The following is a 22,509-nucleotide window of genomic DNA, read 5'->3' as shown; positions in this document are numbered from 1 at the left end:
TGCAGTCCTCACGCCATCCATCATGCTTCCCTCCTCTTCGCCTCCTCTGCATCGCCCCCCTCTCCCTCCTCTCCCTCCCTCTGTTGGCATGCCGGGGGGATCGATCAGGTCCTCATCGCTCAGCCCAGCTGTCACTCTCACCCCTCGCTCCCTCCGATGTCACACATCAGGCCGGCGCGTGTCATCGTCTCCACGGGAGCCGTGGCTCGGTGCCCGAGGTGACTGACAGCTGCGGAGAGGGCGGAGCCAGACAGACTGAGCAACGCGACCTCGTGCTCACCTCTCATTAATGCTGCTGGGTGATTGGTGGGTTGGCACGCTGCCTGTCGCTCAAATCGCTCAGGAATGGCCTGAATAACCGAGTCACTGGGCTGAATCTGGAGGCCAGCCAGGTGATACTCATTTGAATCGGAGCGTGATTGATAGATTGATTAATTTCACATGACGCGGCCATTCTAAAAATTATGGTGAGTTCAGCAGGTAAACCGTGATCAACAGTGTGTGAAGAATCCATTTAGCAGTATATACATATATATATATATATATATATATATATAATAGGGGTGGGGGAAAAAAATCGATAAGTCATGGTATTGCAATATTTAGCGTGGCAATATTTTATCGATACACTGACTTTAAGTATTGATCTTTTATTAATAGGGCTGTCAATCGATTCAAATATGTAATCGCGATTAATCGCAAATTAATCGCACATTTTTTATCTGTTCAAAATGTACCTTAAAGGGAGATTAGTCAAGTATTTAATACTCTTATCAACATGGGAGTGGGTAAATATGCTGCTTTATGCAAATGAATGTATATATTTATTATTGGAAATCAATTAACAACACAAAACAATGACAGATATTGTCCAGAAACCCTCACAGGTACTGCATTTAGCATAAAACAATATGCTCAAATCATAACATGGCAAACTGCAGCCCAACAGGCAACAACAGCTGTCAGTGTGTCAGTGTGCTGACTTGACTATGACTTGCCCCAAACTGCATGTGATTATCATAAAGTGGGCATGTCTGTAAAGGGGAGACTCGTGGGTACCCATAGAACCCATTTTCATTCACACATCTTGAGGTCAGAGGTCAAGGGACCCCTTTGAAAATGATCATGCCAGTTTTTCCTCGCCAAAATTTATCGTAATTTTGGAGCGTATCTTCACTCTAGCTTAAAAACTGAGTCCTAAAAATCACAAGTTGTGTTAATGCGTTCAAGGAATTATTGGCGTTAAAACAAATGTATCGCGTGAACTTTGACAGCTCTATTTATTATATAAACTATGAACCTCTTAACAATCCGACGGACGCTATTGTCTTTCAGAGGTTGTAGCTACAGTGAATATACTGGTATCATAAAAAACAAGAAAACCTGAGGAATCTATTGGTACTAACCATGTCATACTAGTTTGTAGGGAAGAATGCTTTATAACGCTTCAAAGTTACGCTAAAGTTTGGAGAGGACAAACTGGCATGGCCATTATCAAAGGGGGTCTCTTGACCTCTGACCTCCAGATATGTGAATAAAAACTCTGAAACGACTGAAATCTGTATTCTTATTAGATAAAACAGATGTTGACAAACTGCATCATTTTCAGTTAGAAAAAGTTTAAAATCGCAATAACATCGTATCGTGACTTAAGTATCGTGATAGTACCGTATTGTGGGGCCTCTGGTGATTCCCTCCCCTAATATATAACTAAGTATCTCCCTCCTCTCAGTGATGCTACACACATTTGCAATGTGTGGTCACGAAAATCAATATCCCATGCAAACTGCTTCGGCATGACTATCACTCTCCATCATAAAGCGAATGAGACAATGTAAACAAGATCCCTTCAGGTACATGATGAATGCACAACACTGCCCAATAATGCATTACACATCCATCTAGTACTGCTGTGGCGTGATGACGCTAACCAAGTTAAATCCCACTCTGAACTATAAATCAAAGTCGATGCAGTGGGTTTCTGCTGCGCAACAACTCAACACAAAAGGTGTAATAATGTCAGCTTTATGGGTCTGAATCTCTCTGAGGCCACTCATAAAAAATGAATGCAGTAATGTGAAGGTTAGGTGGGTGCTTTGGAGGAAACCTTCTTTACCGCCTAATGTCAGCGGGACGCCCGCATAACAACCGGTTCTGCTTCTTGTGCAACATTCGGAGATTCATGTTTCTGGGTTCCGAATCTGCAGGAGTCTTTGAGTTGGGTCAGGCGTGCGTGGAGCTAGTCGATCACAGAGCTAGTGAGTTGTTACATAGTCAGTCAGTGTGTGACAACCTGCAGGCTGGGCTCTGGCTCAATGCCATGCCTCTGTCAGCAGTTTGGTAGTGGAGTGAGGAGGAGGAGGAGGAGGGAGGTGAAGAAGGAGTGAAACGAGGAACAGGAGGAGGCAATGAAGTGAAGAGGGAGGGGGCTGTGGCGGGAATGATGGGCAGCTCGCTAACAGCCTCTTTGCGTCTATTAGGGCTCTAATATAAGGATAAGAGACACTACAGGGGGGTGCAGCTCTCTGCTGGGTCTGGATCTGACCACCGCACACGAGCACAAAGACACAACCCGTCTCCGTCGATAGCTCATAAAGGTCCGGGCGCTATTCTGTCTTTGGAGTTTAATGCAGGCTTCAAGCTAGAGAGAAGATACTGGTATCATATGAAACTAGAAAACCTGAGGAATCAATTGGTACCAACCATGTCCTGCCAGCTTTTTGTGAAGGAGGTGAGACTCTTGTGGATCCAATGAGCCCAATTATATTAATGTGTGATGATGTTAATCCTGATAGTAGATACATTATTAGCCGCTCTTATACACAATTTATTGTAATTAATCAATTAATATTTATTTCTTAGTAATGACTAGAACAACTTGACACACAGCGCTGAGTTGCATCTCAAATTAATCTCCAGGTTCCCAGCTTTCTGTTGATGTACACCACTTCTATGTGACATCTACTGTTGACTATTTATCTACCCTGAACATCCCCTGTCCCTCCCCACCCCTACCCCTCTAAAAAGAATAAAAGAGGTCTGAATGAAAAGGGGTTAACCCCAGCAAGCCAGTCGCCTGCTCTGGGCTTGCTGTTCCGGCGTATACTTAGCCGAAGACGAAGCTTAGAGGGACTTGAGGAGGCACTGTAGCGCTGCTCCAGTAAACAACTGCGGAGGCCTCGGTCCCTGATCAACAACCAACCTTAATAACAAGCAACAAGCGCGCAGTGTGTCGGGGCCCCATCTGGACACTGGTCCACTGAAAACTGCGCTTGTTTTTTGTGCCATGAATTCCACCTTTGTTTTTGAGCCAATTTTAAATAATTACAAAAGCAAGGGATTCAATCAGGGAGCAGCTGTCTGAAGCAACGCGCGCGTGTGTTTTTCCGTGTTTGTGTGCGCCGACGAGGGCCCGGCATCAAAGTGAATCGGAATATCACAGAAGAGCAGCGATGGCAACATCTGAAGCTCCGGTACCCTGTTAATGTGGAGCACACCGGGACACGCTATAGAGTGCTTTCCCTGCACATGCATGCACACACACATCCCATGTTCAGACCCGGTGCTCATGTGCGAGAGAAGAGAAACACTGTCAGCATGCGGAGACAAGAGCAGAACCATCTGTCTCTTTATTACACTTAGCTTGAATGTGTGAATGCTGCTGTGTGTTTAATGCTATTGTGTGCCAGAGTAACACAATGAAATGTGGTGAGATGTGTGACGGTCCATCCATCTGTCTGTCTGTCTGTCTGTCTGTCTGTCTGTCTGTCTGTCACACTCAACAGCAGCTCCGCCACCGCTGATCAGCTTTTGATGAAACTTCGTAGCAACATTTGTTTTAACTGTATGCGGCACAAGATGTTGATTTAATCATATGCTGATTAGATTTACACAAAAACTAAAGAAACAATCATCACATTGCCACACATTCTGGGATTTGTAAAATTGCTCTGATTGGACTACCACGGAGCGGGAGGCTCTACTTAATTGCTGGACTTTGCAGAAACTTAAGGGGATGATGCATTGCAGCATAGTTTGTTTTAAAACTTCAAAAACAAAAGTATACTAACCAAGCAAGCTAAATGGGGTGCATTACATTTGTTTTCTAGACTGTGCTTTTGCACAAAGCCTCAGATCCATGCACGCAGGTACTGTATGTCTCTTCACTCCTCGACATCTAGGCCACACTATTATTTCTGTACCGACTGAGTCGATGGTTGATGATGAACCCACTTTGGTTTCTGGCAGCCTGGACTGCTTCCCTCACCACTTTGCTGAATTTGGCCTTTCTGTTTAAAGAGGACCTAGTATTCTTTTGTGCTTTTTTAGGGCTGTCTTTTCTATACTTGAATATTGAATAGTAAATAGATATTCAAATATGAAAATGAATATTTAATTGTGGAAAAAAAAGCTGTCTGCCTCGCGCACACTGAACGCACCACATGACAGGAGTCACACAACGTCACTTTCATTAATTAAAAATGAAATGTAACGTTAGGTCAAGCTGAACGAGGAATAATTCAACGACAACCGTAATGTTGGCAGAGAACTCGGCCGCAGAGAGTGAGACGCCGCGTTCTAACAGCGAGCGATACGTATGTAACTACATGTAAACAAACCACGTACCTATCAGCTAAGCGCTCGAGGTCAGACTGGAGACTTAAGCCCTTAAAAGATGGGTGAGTAGTACTTACGATCTTCCAACGTTTGTACTTTTTAAACAGAAAATGCATGTTTTATATTGTGATATTTACTGGAAAATGGATAGAATATATCCAACAGCAAGTAGGAAACTTTCAGGTGATCCCCTGATAATCTCCTCCAGCCAGCTGTCACCTTATGAGGAGGTATCTTGTAGATGCCTCATTTCAACTTCTCCTATCAGCCGTTCTTCATCCACTGCGGTGCTTTCAAAGCGAGTGATGGGAATAAATAGAAACGGGGCGTCTGACAACATCGCTTGCAGCCAGTGAGTGGCCAGACATTGTGTCATGGACATAATCCAAAAAAAATTGGTATTTGAATAGTTCAAACCTGTGTGTTTTTGTAAAACGAATATTTGAACGTCATTTTTGGCCAATTTTTATTTAATTAAAAATTTTTTTGTGCAAGTAAAAGTCTGCAAAGTTACAAAGCCCCAAGGCCACACCAAAGCGAGTTACTCTCCTCCACAGAAACACTGCTCCTGAACTGCATGAAACACCTCGCTTGAAGTCCCGCCTTTTCATCCGTAACGTTGTGATGTCACCAAGTAATACATTTGCATAATACCTGCCTAGCAGCTATTTTGGCACGTCCTCAAACAGAGCTAGTTACAGCAGAGTCCGAATGGTTTGGTTCGGTTGACCAATCACAACAGAGTGAGTTGGCTGACCAATCAGAGCAGACTGGGCTTCTTTTCAGGCATCTGAAACTGGGATATGATTTGTGCAACCACATAAACAGAATGTTAGTGCGGATGTAAACTTATTTTATGAAAAAAAAATGTTTAGTGTTGTCATTATCCAGCTTGTTGTTACCTGAGCGATTCGGCCATGCGCCGCAGGTCTTCATTCTGCTGCTTGAGCCGCTCTAGCTTGGCCAGGATCTTGGAGAGCTCCCGGCTGGACCGCTCCGGGTGTTCGCTGTCCCTCACCAAGTGACCGCCGATGTAGAAGAGGAGCGTGCCCCAGGCCAGCAGCACCAGGGTAATCCAACGCCATGAACCCGCCCAGGGCCGCATGGTGCAACCTCGCCCACCCCAAAAAACGCCTCTCGGTGTGCCCCGTACACCCACCGACCCGCCCGGCCTGCCTGCCGGATGCGCGCACACACTCTGTGGCCCGTCACCACAAGTGCCGCAGCGCCAGCCTTGGCATCGGCATCTTTGCAGGGATGGTGTGCAGTAAATGACAGATGGGAGGGAGAGGCGTGTGTTTGTGGCTCAGGGGTGTGTAGAAGAAAAGGCAGCGGGTGTTTCTCCAGCGATTCAAGCCTTTCCTGCGTGTGCTAAAGCATGGCTGGCACACTCCGATGTCTGAGGCCCGATCTGTGTCTCCTCCCCTCCGCCCAGCTCCCTGTTGACCAGCTTTTCCCGCACCGCTTTGCTGTTTCCTTCCAATCCCACAGGAGTCTTTTATTCGAGCTGTGTCCTGTAGAAGCAAAGAAAGACACGGGAGTTAGTCGAGCTTACTGCACAATGTTTTGTCTTGCACATAGTTTATGTGCTTGTTGGTCAAAGAGAAGCAAATTAAAATCATAGAGGAGCTAGGCCAGTAAGCCAGCTTGACAGACAAATACTCCTGAAGAGGAGCAAAGCATGCCTCATACAGAAACAGAGCACAGAGCAGGGCAGACAGACCGTCAGCTAAAGCCAAGATGCTGCAGACTGGTCCCGACATAACCCTGTCTCAGCAGCCTACAGGATTGATCAGCATGACACTGCAATTTGCATTTACATAGTGATGTGCAGTCCCTGAGCTATGCTGCATTGCTGTCGAGGCAGAGGGATGTTCCACTTTTCCACGTCCTGCCTGCCTGCACATTACCAACACACTTGTCCTCACATACAGAAGCCGTCACACAACCAAGAATACATCTTTTATTTCCACCGCATCCTCAACCGCAGCCTACCACAAGCCACTTCCAACGCTTCCTCCCCTCGCTGTAAGTTAAAGCACGACTAAGCCCGAAAGTTAACGGATTTGTTTTGAGACGGCTAAATCCCACAAAGTTCTCCCCGAGCGTTTTTCCTCCTTCCCCACATGCCCGCCGCCATCCCCGTAGCCTCCGTGACAGAATGCAACATTGTCAAGGTGATACGGTGAGCTCAACGGAGCAGAGGGAGCGGGGAAAAATCCCTGGATCATCACTTCCCTTCATCCCGAAGCAGCGGGGGAGACGAGATGGACGCGTGCCGGGTTTATGAAGCAACCTTCGCTGTCAACTCCCCAACAAAGCCCTGCCACGCAACCAGAGACTAGTCGTGTGATGGGATGAAGACTGGCAGGTGTGTCTGTGTGCACAACATCTAAGTGCGTGCGCGGGCGCTATCATCTCCGAGTGTGTACCACGGCGTGCTGGAATAATGCCAAGCGTCTTAGACTCCATGTGATTGGTGCGCTTGATTGACATGTCGCAATATCTCCGGTGCCTCCGCCTGTGAGCGTTCAAGACGGAGGAAAGTGTTCCTGCTGGGGGTTTCGCCTGGCAGCACAGAAGTAGGTTAACAGTTAGCTCATCTCGTTTGCCAATGCAAACTCTTCTCCTTCATTTCTTACTGAATGATGCAGGATTATTGAAATCTGTGCAGACTCCCCTTCCTCGCCGGCGCCCCTGTTGTGACTAACCCAGGCTGACACCAGGGTGGCTCCTCTTTATGCATGCAGCACAAGGATGTGCTGAGCTGTGTTTTATTATGGAAAATAAGAGCTGCGAGAGGGTAGCACTCCACCGGCTAATGCATGACTGGGACTTTACTAAAAGGCAGCCTGCAAAAACCCTTGTCACTGTGTTTGAGGAGCCATAATGAGGTTTGTGCTCAGCAGACTAAAACTGATAAATATAAAACCGTTGGATGAGGCAGGCGACTGCTTTCCAAATAGGATATGGGAATTTTTTTTGGAGATAACGCTTCTAGCTAGTTGCTCGGCTTATACTTAAAAGTCAAGCGAAGCTAGTAATATATTTCTAGCATATTAACAGAACGTTGGGGAAATTAACATGAAATGTAATATTTAACGGCCGACCTGGGACACTGGTTGTCACTGATACCAGTTCAGATAACAGAGACGTGAAAGCTCAAATGTGCTGTACACACCTGACTACAACTAATGCGGCGAAACACATCCGTTATATTTACAGTCACTGACATCAGTGTTGTCTCCAATTCAGCTTGTGAGTTCAAATATGTGACAGAAAACCTGTTACAAACATAGACTGTATAGAAGAAGTGGACGTAGTCACTGTGACGTCACCCATTGGTTTGGGGACTGCCGTTTTGAAGCCTCACGGTCGGCATTTTGGTCGTCGTCATCTTGGTTTTTTCAAACCAGAAGTGACACCAGAGGGTGGAGCTAAGTACGACCGAACGTTGAGTAAGACATATTTAGGTGACCAAAATGGAGCGTGTCTAGAAGATAATCGGCAAATTGCGAAATCTGATTTGAGATCTGCAAAAACTTGCAAAAACTGCCTTAACCGTAACCATCTCGCGAGAGTTTCCCCAACTCGCGGGTTCCCTTCTCGACACGACCACCAAAATGTTACAATTAACTTTCATGAACTGAAAACACACTGTGAAGACAACTCCCAGACCGGACAACGCCGTGGTAGCGACCTGCCAATCACAAGGTAGCCACGCCCTAAAGCATCCCCTGCTTTATGGTCTATTTGACTCTAAATGGGACCATAATTTACTAAATGAACATCATGCTGTATTGAAGAAGACTTGAAACTAGAGATTGAGAACATAAACTCATGTTTACAATGTTTACTGAGGTAATAAATCAAGTGAGAAGTAGGCTCATTTTCTCATAGACTTCTATACAATCAGACAGGCAAAGGTGGTCTAATGACAAATTCTATGGAGTTGCATTATGGGAATTGACGGTTTTCTGAAGCTTCACTCACACGGAGGACTAAAAGTCAGGATATCTCAGCCTCTGCTGCTTTGATTTTGACTATTTTTTTTTTTTATTTGTCTTCTGCAAGTCCAACTTTATGGAAGTTACATTACTAAACTGTCTGAGCGCCCCTTTAATAGCCTTACAGGTCCAGTGTGTAGGATCTGGCGGTATCTAGTGATGAAGTCAGGAGATTGTAACCAACTGAGACCTCTCCTGTGTGCCAAGCGTATTGGAGAGCTACGGTGGCAGACGTGAAAACACGAATGGCCCTCTGTAGAGGCATCTGGACCAGAGCCTGTATGTGATAAGTGAGTGGTGAAGCAAGAGAGGGAGAGCGACGGAGACAGAAGCGAGTAACGCTATTGACTCCAGCCCAGGAAAAGTTAACAGAGTTTGGTTTGTCCGTTCTCGGCTACTGTTGAAACACGGTGGAGCAACATGGTGGACTCTGTAAAGAGGACCTGATCCCTATATAGATATAAGCGGCTCATTCTAAGCTAACGAAAACACAACGATTCTTAGTTTCAAGTGATTATACACTAATGAAAACATGCTTATTAATATTATATTCCATTTCTGCCAGTAGATCCCCCTATTTGTTACACACTGGTCTTTTAAGCAAACATCATTTTACAAGGTCAAACTAAAAAGAATCAGCATAATGAGACCAACCACAGTGAAAAACACATCCGTCACTAAAGGTCATGTCAAGGTAAATGTTGGTTTTTCATTGTTGGACATGGCAGCAGAGTCTGCTGATGCTATTGGTGAAACTGTTACAGTCTAGCACCATTAACAGCCAAAGCAAATTCACCTTAACGTTAGAGTCTAGGTTGTAGAACGGTGTGTGTGCTCAGAGTAATGTGAGATTAGCTCAGCGAGCAGAGGTTAGGTAACAGAACCTGAGATCAACCGCTTGTAATTAAATACTGCAAGCACCCAATAATCATTATTAAGGAGATGTATTCCAGAGGGGACAAAACCTGCAGGATTATTGGCTAATTCTGCTTTAAAAATTTAAGCCATCTTTACTAACGGGCGCATTATGATAATTATCAAACCCAGTGAATGGCTTCAGAAAACGAATGAAGAAGGATTTTTACGGGTTTCTTTTCAACATGCCTTTCAGCTCAGCCTTGGCTGTGACGAGGCGGCGAAGGAGAGAAGAAGAAACACATTCACGGCGCCTCTTTCGCTGGAGATCGGTGTGTTTTATAACTAAACGTGTGAGGAGACATCCATTGAGTCCTGTGTCAGCAGAATGTGGCCTGATTAAAGAGAAAATGATACTTTACTACAATTTATTACACTGATGAAGATCTGCCAGTGTTAATAGTCCACCGGAGATATTACGATTGAGGATTTTAGCATTTTTCTCAAACCTCTCACATTTGCCCTCGAGTCGCCACGAACAGGGGGCATAAATAATGGAAATTATAATAATGTCAGTTAAATAAATAAGTGAAAGTTCCCTACTGTGGCACAATCATTTCTGTGTGGCAGATATGCTGACAGTGGGATTTAAGAGAAATTGGCCATATAGCGCCTCTTTTATTATTCCAGTTTCTTCCATCAAGCCCCTCCTCCCTCATCTTCCAAGTAAAATGGAAACGTGATTGCGAGGTCTCAGCTACTCCGGACAAAATCAAATATGTCACCGCTTCCTTTTGAATGTGCTTTAATAGAAGGAGGGAATAAGTGGGCCTTTACCGCTCCACCTACACACCCGCTCCCAAAATCTTCCCTCTCGACCTTGCCTTTTTTCAAACATCAGCGCTCTCCCACAATGCCCTTCGCCTTGCTGTCACGGCAACCGAGGGGGCCTGCTCGGGTGCCGGTAAAGGCTGGCGCGGTACATGTGGCACCGCGGGGTGGACTGTCACCGCTGTCACAAAATGCCCCTGCTCTGCAGCAACATGCAGGAGCCCTGAGGAGGTCAGAGGAGATGACCTGTTTTCAGTCCTGCTGGTTAATCTTCAACGTGACTCGGGCCGCAGCAGAGGTCGTCCATCAGCCCGCGCTCCGGTCTCCAGGCAATAAGCACCGCGATGAGGTCCACTGTTGAATTATGCATGGAGCTCGGCTTCTATTACACCAACACGACCACTCCAGCTCGGGGACTACTGCAAAGGAGCGTCATCTATACCATTTATATATATATATGTCGCTTCTCATCCATGTTGGTTTAGGAGAGTGTATTAGTATGTGTTGCTAGGGGCAACCCTAAGGGGAATATGCAGCAACATGTTATGGTATGTAGCGTGGGGGCAGAGATATGATGAGTGTGTCTGACAGGTAGGAGAAGATCAGGAGTAAATTAGGGTTGGCAATCACCAGAGGCCCCATGATACTTGAGTTACAATAAGATATATTGTGATATATGTAAGGGATGATATACAGCGAGTCGGTGAATAAATGAACCCTGACAGGGTGATGCACTGGACCCCGAGGCGAAGCTGTACATTATCCCGCTTATGACACGGCTACTTACTTTAAAAATCAATAATTTGACACAAAAATGGTCCACCAGAGTCCGACATCAGAACCGCGTCCATAGCAACGGTCTGTTATACATAGCAACGGTCTGTTATAAAGAAACAACAGACCAGTAATGGATTCCTTAGGTTTTCTGGTTTCATATGATACCAGTATCTTCACTCCAGCTTTAAAACTGAGTAAATGAATAAATGTAAATGCATGGGAAGGATGCCATTGCCAATGGGAAAAAAAATTGTGAAAATAATTAGGCTGTCAATCGATTAAAATATTTAATCACATTGAATCCCAAATTAATCGCACCGTTTTTTTATCTGTTCAAAATGAACCTTAAAGGGAGATTTGTCAAGTATTTAATCCTCTTATCAACATGGGAGTGGGCAAATATGCTGCTTTATGCAAATGTATGTAAATATTCATTATGGGAAATCAATTAACAACACAAAACAATGACAGATATTGTCCAGAAACCCTCACAGGTACTGCATTTAGCATAAAACAATATGCTCAAATCATAACATGGCAAACTGCAGCCCAACAGGCAACAACAGCTGTCAGTGTGTCAGTGTGCTGACTTGACTATGACTTGCCCCAAAACTGCATGTGATTATCATAAAGTGGGCATGTCTGTAAAGGGGAGACTCGTGGGTACCCATAGAACCCATTTACATTCACATATCTGGAGGTCAGAGGTCAAGGGACCCCTTTGAAAATGACCATGACAGTTTTTCCTCGCCAAAATTGAGCATAACTTTGAACAGTTATTTAGCCTCCTTCCCAACAAGCTAGTATACCATGGTTGGTACCAATAGATTCCTTAGGTTTTTCTAGTTTCATATGATGCCAGTATCTTCACTCTAGCTATAAGACTGAGTAAATTAATAAATGCCTAAGCTTTGGAAGGATGCCATTGCCAGTGGGAACAAATGAAGTGAAAAAGAGGTTTAAGCATCTACAGTATACCTGGACAACTGGACAGAAGCTGTATTTTTGTGCTGATAAAATACATTTTCCATCCCAGCATTTGACCAGTTTGATATGAGATGTCTGTTTCTCAATATCAGTTTACGAGCACAACAGAGCGGGCATCTTGCAGGTGTTCGGACTACAGGAATGCAGCAGGAGAAACATCAACTCCGACTCCGGCAGCAATCTTTAACCATTATTTACCCGTGGATGTTCTGCTGAGCAAGCTGTTCTTGAGCAACAGAACTTCTTTATAGCCATAAAGCTACACTCATTTCCACCTGATAGCTTTCCTGGTGCAGCCACAGTTTCCTCCAAACGGCCACTGAGCAGCTTTTTCTGGCTATTTTCTCAGCTGGTCTGGAGGTTCAATCCGGTGACCTTTCAGCCTCTCCCCCAGTTCCCAAGTAATGGATCGCAGTAGTGTCGGGAACACAGGGGTTGACACGTTTCAAACACAAGTACCGGAGCCAAAGACGCTACATGGAAGTGGATCCAACAACAGAAGCGGGGGATGGCACTTAAAAACGGATCATAATGTATTTATTCCAGAAAGCTGCAGCAACGGGGAGAAACAACACAAATGTTTCAGGGAGGGTTGTAACCTGGAATGTTTGCTCCCTTGTTTCCTGCCATTTGCAACCAAAACATTACGATTACATTTTGAGTGTGACTCCGTGATTTTTGTTTTCTTTCCATCAATATGAATATGAGCGAACGTCTGACTCACTCAGCAGCAGAGTGCTCCCGCTTCCCAGCGCTCGGTTTCTCTCCTCGCTTGGCTCAGAGCCGAGATGCGGAGACACCCTTTCGCTTTTTAGGGGCGCCCCGGCATTTTATATATGCGTGTGTGTGTGCTCGTGAGTGGGTGTGTGGGAGTCACCCGGCTCGGTCGGGCATACCTGACTGCCCACACACACACACATACGCTCTCACACACATCGCCTACAGGAGGAGAGTGGTGAATATTTCATGAGCTGCTGTTTACTTCACAACATTTCTAAGCTGAATGTGGAGGAGTCCATTAACTTTAGACCAAATGGCAGAGAGAAAGCCTGGCGTCGCGGGGGGAAGTGGCGAACACAGATAGATGGCGAGCTGGGAGAGTACAGACGACCAAAGTAACTGCACTGGGTTTGAATACACATACACATGGAAAGGCCCGGAGCTAACGCCGAGTACACCGAGGTCGTGTCCTCAGAATTGTTTACGGGAATGTGTTGGTTTAAATGCCCTGCGAATGAAGTTAGATCTTATAATCAGATACAAATTACACATGAAGGGCTGATTACACATAAAGGCTGATTCTAATATATTTTAGAGTCAATATCTTTAAATGTGACTGTTTTTAGGCAAAACAATTAAGTTAAATTGAAATAAAATAGAGGGATTTAGTGACTCTCCAGCAGAATTATACTTCTGTCAGAGTAAAGAGTAATTTAAACCAATATTTACTAAACACAACTCAAGAAAAATGAAATTATATTGAGTGGAAAAAAAGTCCAGTACAAAGCTTTCCTTGTATCCAAGCAAACATTTTTGGAGCTGGGGTCGCACTCGGGGAATTTGATCTCATGACCACAGTGTTTTTATCATGAACTCCTTATTTCTAAAATTCTGGTTACAGCCCTGCGCACTAAAAAAGTTGTGGAAGAAAAAAATAAACTAAAAGAGGAGAATCTGTATTTGTACAGTCTATGTGCATCTGTTACTTATCAGTACTTATAGATAGATAGATAGATAGATAGATAGATAGATACATATAAACATATAAACAAATATTTATCTACAAATATTTATCTGTGTGCAAGATGTTTTGCAGTTGAACAATAAGTAAATTGTAAGGGTGAATATTAGTAAATTTTGAACAGCAAACATCTTTGAAATGTTTTTTTTTTTTTTTTAAATGCAATTTTAATAATCGATTAATTAAAAAAAAAAAAAATCAAAATTCTCTGATTCCAGCTTCTTAAATGTGAATATTATCTGGTTTCTTTACTCCTCTATGACAGTAAACTGAATATCTTTGATGTTGTGGACAAAACAAGACATTTGAGGACGTCATCTTGGGCTTTGGGAAACACTGATCGACACTTTCCACCATTTTCTGACATTTTATAGACCAAACAACTAATCAATTAATCGAGAAAATAATAGATGGATTAATGGCCAATGTATCGTTAGTTCCAGCCCTAATACATATATATATTATATTACACTATAACTGCCCCCACTCCTCAAGGGGTCCTAAAAACCCCAAGTTCATTGCATTTAAGCTTTAAACTGATTAATCTAACACTACTAAAATACAATATCAACTAAGGCGGGCGTGCATTATTGGCCTACCTCGATGCCAAGTCTTGTAGAGGGACCCTGTGTCGAAATCTATCGTTAAGAGCATTATAATTTGAGTTTATATTATGCTCACATGATGCATATTCCTCCCAGCATGGATGTACTGGTTGCTCTTCACTCAATGGGAGCTTGGAGGCTACAGTGTACACACAGTCTGCACAACAGATGGTACGCTGGGTAGGGGGTCCGTAGGGGCTCAGCAGCAAACAGCCTTTACAGGTTAATTCAGCCACGCTAGTGTATCAAAGCATCCGATAACCTGCTAACGGAACGGTCGGCCTCTAATGGAGACATCGTTTGGACGCGGTTACCAGAGAGTATTAAAAAGAGGGTTGTGTATTCACAGAGCGACACGCTTTTCATCCTCGAGCACCGACTATCTAAAGCGGGGGCCTTCTCTACTCGAAAAAGACGCCGAAGGCAGCCCGCCCGCCTCATCGCAACTTTGAGATTAAGTCTCGCAGAAGTGGCTAAAGGTCTCAGGGAAGTTCTAGCCACGCGACCGCTGAGCCTGCTGCAGCCTGGCATTCAGTATCAGAGCTAAGCACACAGCCTCTCCTTCAAGGTTATCTCTGTGGAGAATTCGCTGACAGCAGGATGCACACGCACGTGCACTCGCACAGTGACACTCAGATAGGTACACACACACACACACACACACACACACAAACACCTCATTGGCCCGGAGAGGGGGGGAGGGCATGTTTGTTCCGGCGGTTTATGCAAACAAGTTTTTAATTGGGATGCAGGGACGTATGATTAACAGTAAAAAGCACCAATCAGTCCTGTTTTTATTGCTTTTTATGTCCAAATAAAAAACGGCGACCTGGGCGGGGGCCCCACCTGCCAACCCAATCTGTCTCCTGACGAGTGAAGGTGGATCGCGGGGCTCAGACGTGGTCAAGGACAGCATTGTAAATTCACCGTGTCAGTGAGGGTGATGAACTGGCTCTGCAACGGTGTGTTTCTGTGTGTGTGTGTGTGTGTGTGTGTGTGTGTGAGAAAGAGAAGGGGAAAAGAGCAAGAGTCAATGCCACTCAAGCAGCTGCATTTATCATGCCTGCAGCAGAGGGGACATTAAAAAAAAAGTGCATGTGCGGGTGTTTGTTTGGGAGGGTTGTGAAGAAATTGTGGAACCAAGCATCATTACATAATTGATCATTTACTTTATGCACAGCAGCGCTGAGAAAAACAATCCTCTGAGCGCGCTACAAAGAACCTTGACCGCCATTATTTGCGAGAAACCATTCATCTACCTTGAGCTATATTGCTGCGTGGGTCCACACACACACACACACACACACACACACAGACGCAGACACACACACACTTCCTGTCTGTTCCACTTTCTGTTCCTCATAATGAGTCCCAATGACGGCTGACCTTTCGCGGCCTGGGGGTGCCGGGGATGAGCGAGAGAGGTGGGGGGGCGGCGAGGGGAGGGTGGATGGGCCTGTGATGACCCCATACAGAGGGTGGCAACCTTCATACAGTTACTTTAAAGTGGCATAATGAGTGACTAAATACACAAGAGAGAAGAGAGAAAAGAAGGGATAAGAGAAGGAAACCAGTGTCCACAGAGGGAGGGAGAGGAGGAGAGGACAGCTACTGTTACACAGCGCTGCTAAATTGTGTGATTTTATCATCGCATAATGCGATACGCCTGGATCCTCTGAATATGGATTCTGCTCAGATTACAATCAGACCTTTGAAGCAAGACTTGGAAGTGGACAGGCTCGCATTGTGATTACAATTCTATATCATTTGGCTGCGATCCACAATGAGCTACAGAAAAAGATGGAATTAAAGATGTTCTAAATATTGCGGTATTTCAGGTTAATCCACCCAGAGGAGGTATAAACAGGCATTTCCAGGTGAAGCGTGGATGTGCAGCTGTGTGAACACTCTTTGGTAGGGGTGGAACGATCCATCGATCTGGATCGATATATTGATTGAATGATTGAAGATCCAATTAGAGGCGTAAGAAAATCGATACACACGAGTATTGTGATATTATGATGTGCAATACTGTATTGATTCTTCAAAACAACATATTGGCTGCTATTCAATATTCAGTTTTAAAGAGAGTGAAGATACTGGTATCATATGAAACTAGAAAACCTAATGAATCCATTGGTACCCTCCATGTCTTACTAGCTTGTCGAGAAGGAGGCTAAATAACGTTCCAAAGTTACGCTAAATTTTGGTGAGGAAAAAATGTCATTGCCATTTTCAAAGGGGTCCCCCTTGACCTCTGACCTCAAGATATGTGAATGTAAATGGGTTCTATGGGTACCCACGAGTCTCCCCTTTACAGACATGCCCACTTTATGATAATCACATGCAGTTTGGGGCAAAAACCATGCAGTTTTTTTGTTATTTGGTGGACCAGCTATTCTCATTTTAGTGACAAGCCGCTCACCAGCATTGACCAGCAACCAGACCTCCAACAACAGCAGGTCTTTATTCTTTTTATTAAAACTAATTGATTATTTTTCAGTCAAATCATATTTTAGTTGCTTTTTGTGAGTTGATATAAATGTAACTGATTGTGTTAAATGGGCATATGATATCGTCTCATATCAATCGCAGGCCCCTGAGTTGAATCAGAATCATATCGAGGCAGACTCAGTAATAACGGCAAATATAGCATCGTTGTCCAAAGAATCAATATGATGTCGTATCGTGATGAAACTGGTGATTTACAACGCTACTCTTTGGTATCAAAAATCACACTGAGCTGGCCTTAAAGTGTAACAACAGTGCGAGTGACAGGGCAGGGAAGTAAAGGGAGAACATCAGACATGGCATGGCAGTGAGAAGAGACGGAGAAGGAATGTGTCTGAGGCTGAAGCCAGCGGTTAGTGGACACAACCACAGAGGAAGACAGTCCTGATCTCCTATCGCAATGTCCCAATAAAAGCCGAGATTGACTAGAGCAGGGGGTTCGGCGGTCTCTCGTGCAATAAGTTACGTTTCCCAACACAATAAGCAGTGCCCCCCCCACCACCTCACTCATCTTCTGCAACGCAATTTACGGTCAGCGGTTAACTCCAATTATACCCCGGCTCAGGGCAAAACCCCCTCCGCCACAAGTCAGTGCCCTCTATGAGGCCGAGGCTTGGATGACGAAGCAACGGCTGGGGAAAAGAAAAGATGGAGAGGAGAGCTGTGGCAGAAGAGACCCAGACAGCAGCAGCAGAGGAGGAAGACTAACAACAAGGAAGAGCAAAAAGAAATACCCAGACAGCAAGAACACCGAGTCACAGAGAGAGACAGAGGAGAGGAATAAAAAAAGGAGTGTGGTAGGAAAAGTGTGAGCCGGGGAGGTGGTAATCAGAAGAAAGATGGCGGCTGTAGACACAGAGACAGAGGGGGAGATGAAGAGTGCTCCCCGAGGGTCCAGAGTCCTGACTAATACAGAGAAGGAGTTCTATAAACAGCAGTAACACACAGCTCCCCACCGATTCAGCGCTCTCTGCTACATTACCTCCATTCTCTCGTCTTCAACACTTTTGCTCTGTGACCTCAAATCCCCCACACAGCCAAAACACGTCAGCAGTGACAAGTGATCTATCTGTTTATCCTCTGATCCGCCTTAAAGAGGAAATATTAGGCTTGTTTTCAGGTGCATACTTGTATTTTGGGGTTTCTACTAGAACATGTTTACATACAAAAAACGATTTACATTTCGCTTCACCCTCTGTCTGCTCTGATTGGTCAACAGAACCAAACTCGTCGGTCTCCTCTCCAGCTACGCTCTAACTAGCTTTTGTTTGAGGGCATGCCAAAATAGCCACGAAGCAGGTATTATGCAAATGTGTTATTTGTAGGGATGTGACGGTGAGGACATTTTTCCCACGGTGATAAAAGGCGGTGTTACCGATTACACCGGACATTTTACAAGAAAAGATCACAATCAATATGTGTAGCGCGCTTACTTTGATCTTTAACGTCGGGCGGCGGTGTGTCTGGCCTCTCCGGACCATCTTTAGGTCTCCATCCTCCGCATGGTGATTACCGCATTAACGTTATGGTTCCCTCATAGCGTTGGGTTTAAATCCGAGATATTGCCAAATAGGCGCTTTTGCTTTTCGCTCGACACCAAATCTTCCACCGTAGCGTCCGTCGTCCGACTATGTATTGATGACACAGCGCTGATACGCAGAAATCAACTAAATGGGTTTTATTTCTGTACAAAAAAGCAAAACGACGGTAACACAGACTACCGCGCTAAGCCTAGTTACTTGGTGACATCACAATGTTACTGAAGAAAAGGCGGGTCTTCATCAAGGCGGTTCAAGCAGTTCAGGAGCAGTGTTTCTGTTGGGGAGGGTAATCTGGACTTTGGGCTTTGTAACTTTGCAGATCTTTTACATGCACAAAAAACGATAGAACACACTAAAAGAAAGGGAAAATGCACAAAAGCAAAAAAGGTCCTTTTTAAAATCTGTTTTTTTCAAGACAAGAAAGAGAAACTATCTGGAAATTGCAGGAGACTGTTGATTATAAAATTAAAAATGTGTTAAAAAAAAATGCCTTTCTCTTGAAATTCCTGTATTCCAAATATTTTTGAAATGTCACTGATTTAAATAATTATTTCTGACTGAGGACACATTAAAATGTTAAAAATGACTCTTTGTCCTTGCATTATTGCAGGACATCTCTGCAGATATTGAAAATGACCTCCAAGCAAGAAGTCCCTGACTCTCAGCTCTGGTCTTTTATGCGTCCCCCTCCCCCTCCATGTTTGCTCTTCCCTTTGAGTTTTCCTCCAGGTGCTCCAGTTTCCTCCCACACTCCAAAGACGTGCATGCGAGATGAAATGAAAACTCAAAATTGCCCACAGCTGCATGCATTGGTCCGTCTGTATTGGGCGCTGTGATGGACTGCCGACCGGCATGAATAAATGTTAAAGCGGACTACGAAATTAATAATTGACAAGTTGAGATGGGTGTTTTGTGCCGCGCTCCTGCCCGACTGCTGTCCTCCTCTCAACTCCCTGCTCCACTCCCTACTGCTTTATTCTGGTCGCTGGCTATCTCTTAACTCCATTTCCTCTTCCTCATCTTTGCAGATATTTTGTTAGAGCTTGACATTAAAACCCGAACCCACTGGGAGCTGCCCAGAACAGACTCGGATTGGGTTTGCACTGAATTCTCAATTTAATTGCTTTGCTTTGGGTCAGGATTGTTTGAAAATGTTAAAATACTCTAACCCCTTACTTAATGATGGGAAATTACTTAGCAACACTGGGATTCAGGGGCGCTTGGATACTTTCGCGTTTGGTTGTAGAAGTAGATGTCAATAATTAACCGTTTAACCGACATTAAGAATTGTAACTGATTAATGCTATCAGTTAAACGGTTAAAAGAAACATTATAAAAAAGCTGAGTAAAACTCAGAGGAGTGGGTCGTCACTTAAAGGAGAATAACTGGTCCACCTTAACAGCCCACCTTAAGAGAGTGTGAGCCGGCGTTGCAGGATACAGGAAGTTGGCTTGGAGGAGTTGTAGCATTTAAATAAACTGTACACACACTGCGCTGCTACGCTCACAGCTATGTCACCGACAACCCCACACTCACGGTCTGTCGGCCAACGTTACGCCGCGCTAGACAGACCTATGTGTGTCTCAACGGCGAGCACGAAGTGACCAGCAACGCTACATCTCCGAACGTAGCACAAACACACACACACGGTATGTCGGACACTCGCAGCTAAACTAAATGATGCGGTGGAGACTTACTGGGACATTACACGCAGCGTCACGGCTGCTACCGTAACTCTCCCGGATGGGTGAACTGGGGATTCAGTTGTCTGTTTTGTGCGTACACTGCAGCTGGTGATAAATGATGGATTTAACCTGTTTGTGCGTTGGCTTTTCGTTGCAGCTGGGCGGTTTGTCAGGCACTAAAAACAGCACCACTGCATGCGACGCATTAATCTTGTCAGCTAACGCTTATTAATTGGTTAACGAGGGTCGGTTATCGGTTAGAAAATGACAGAAATCACGGGAGGTTGGGAAAGTTTGAGCACAGATCCTAACCTCTGCTCCCCTCCCTTCCTTTAAAGAGCCTTGCTTCTTCCCCGTCCCTCCACCACAGCAGCCTGCATGCGTCACAACACGAGCCATATTGACAGAACTCCTCGCCCCCGTCAGGTTGTGTTTTCTGCTTGGGGTCCGCACACTCGTTCGTTCTCCTCCGTCTCCTCCACTCCGACTCGACGTCTGGCACTGTGTGTGTGTGTGTGTGTGTGTGTGTGTGTCTGCTCAGCCCATCAGCTTCCGCTTGGATGCTCCTTCCACTCGAGGTGACCCGTTTGTAAGCCTTTTTGCATATAATGTATAGATTGTGTAACAGTTCCATGTGAAAGGAGTCATTTCTATTATTTTAGTCTGAGATGTCAGCAACGGTTGGCGTGATTTCATCTGACCAGTTCAACAAGAGTCTATTCTAGTGTAGGAAAACAAGGCTGAAGGGTTGCACTACCTTCAGCCTTGAGTTCGCTTGGCTCGGATATACCATTGGTTGTTAGTGTAATGAAACTGACAATTACAGGCTACAGTGCAAACATTCCCTCTGTGGCTTTTCATAACCAGAGGCTTTTTTAGTGGAGTCATTCGGGCTTGGCCCTAAATGGTTCGACTCTGCATTCCTCCAGAGGACAATAAAAAAAAAGATTCACTGAGAAAAAAAAAAAAAAAACCTTCCTCACCTCCAGGGGATGAAGACTCCTAAATGCGATTAAAGAAAAATACTGGCACACTGTCTTCCCTGACCCCTATTAACGAAGAAAGCAGCCGCCACATCTCTCCTCTCCTCACACCCTGCCGCTAAGCAGGACCTGTTGCTCAAAATCACATTAACTAACAGCAGATGGATAAACTCAATAGAACGGCGTGCCAGGCTGCGCTAACGCTGAGCTGATGCAATCACACCTACGAACGAGATCCCTCCTTTTTACTACTCCGAAATGGAGAAATAAAATGACTCGTCGCCGCGATAGAAAGGGACTATTTCTCTCTCTCTAGTCCTTCCTTCTATATCCAGTGCAGCAGGCACAGCTGAGGCCTTGTTAATACTTTGTAAAGCCGGAGCAGGAGTTTACACAACATGACTTTGTAAAAGCTGAAAGTGAAGGGAGAGGCTAAACACTTCAACTGCTGGCGGAACATCGTGATCCAACTGGGAGCAGCTGCATCCTTGTTTCGATAATACACCAACAACACGCTGTCCCCCCTTCCGGCTGCGAGGATCCGTCGAGAGACATCCCGAGGCGCTCTCGCTCTCTCTCTCTCTCTCGGACACTCAGCCATGTTGCACATTAGATATCAATGTTACATACATGTACATGTGCGTCCTGTCAGTTGTCCTAAACGTCGGCCCTGACACGAGTCTAGACAGCGCAGGGAAGTCCATCAATCTCCCTGCAGGGCAGGCCACCAGTTTGTTGCTTATTCAGTTCCCTCCGTGCTATGATTGGGTCTTTCACCTCCTCACTCGCTCCCAGGCTCCTATTCTCTGAGTGTGTAACCAGCCACCGCGCACAGCTGTCATGTGTCTGGTGAGAGCGGTGTGACTGACATTCATTGTTCAAGATTGAATATGCATTTCTCCCTCCAGGACTGACGCATGCCAAATGAAGGACATCCCCCTGATTGATGGCATCTATTTATAATAGGGCTCGCTCTCTCTCTCTATCTGTCTCTCTCCCTCTCTCTTTTCGCACATGTTCAGACTTCCTCTTTATTTCTCTCAGTCTGACATGCTGACCTTTGAAAGGCCCAGAACTGGAATCCAACGCCGGGCGAACAGAGGTGAACGCCGAAGGGGTGGGCGATATGACCACTACCTCTTTTCTTTCTATTGGCAATGTAACGGGACATATCTTAAGTATGTAATGTGATTGTAATGTGATTCATTCAGAGTTAATAATAACAGCCATGCTGTTGTTTTCAGTTGTGAGTGAACTGTAGCTGACTGTCGAGCAACCTGGATCTCAGCAATAAAGAATATTTGTAAAGAAATGTTGATTTTTACACATATTTAGCATGCTGTTGTTTTATTATTCCAAAGTTTGTTC

At 44.9% G+C, this 22,509-nt stretch overlaps 1 protein-coding gene across 1 annotated transcript in view; it reads right to left on the bottom strand.

The window, feature by feature from the left end:
* Positions 1 to 22,509, bottom strand: part of fut8b (fucosyltransferase 8b (alpha (1,6) fucosyltransferase)) — a 113,499-nt gene that overhangs the window by 44,663 nt on the left and 46,327 nt on the right. The window contains exon 2 of the mRNA XM_074616704.1: positions 5,520 to 6,131. Coding sequence (XP_074472805.1) covers positions 5,520 to 5,722 — 203 coding nt within the window. The 5' untranslated portion in view covers positions 5,723 to 6,131. The remainder of the gene's footprint in view (positions 1 to 5,519; positions 6,132 to 22,509) is intronic.

The sequence above is a fragment of the Sebastes fasciatus genome, chromosome 18 (assembly GCF_043250625.1).
Source record: "Sebastes fasciatus isolate fSebFas1 chromosome 18, fSebFas1.pri, whole genome shotgun sequence".
In the NCBI taxonomy this organism is placed as follows: Eukaryota; Metazoa; Chordata; class Actinopteri; order Perciformes; family Sebastidae; genus Sebastes; species Sebastes fasciatus.
Note: the sequence above shows the minus strand (reverse complement) of the source record. Positions and strands in the feature narration are given on the sequence as shown.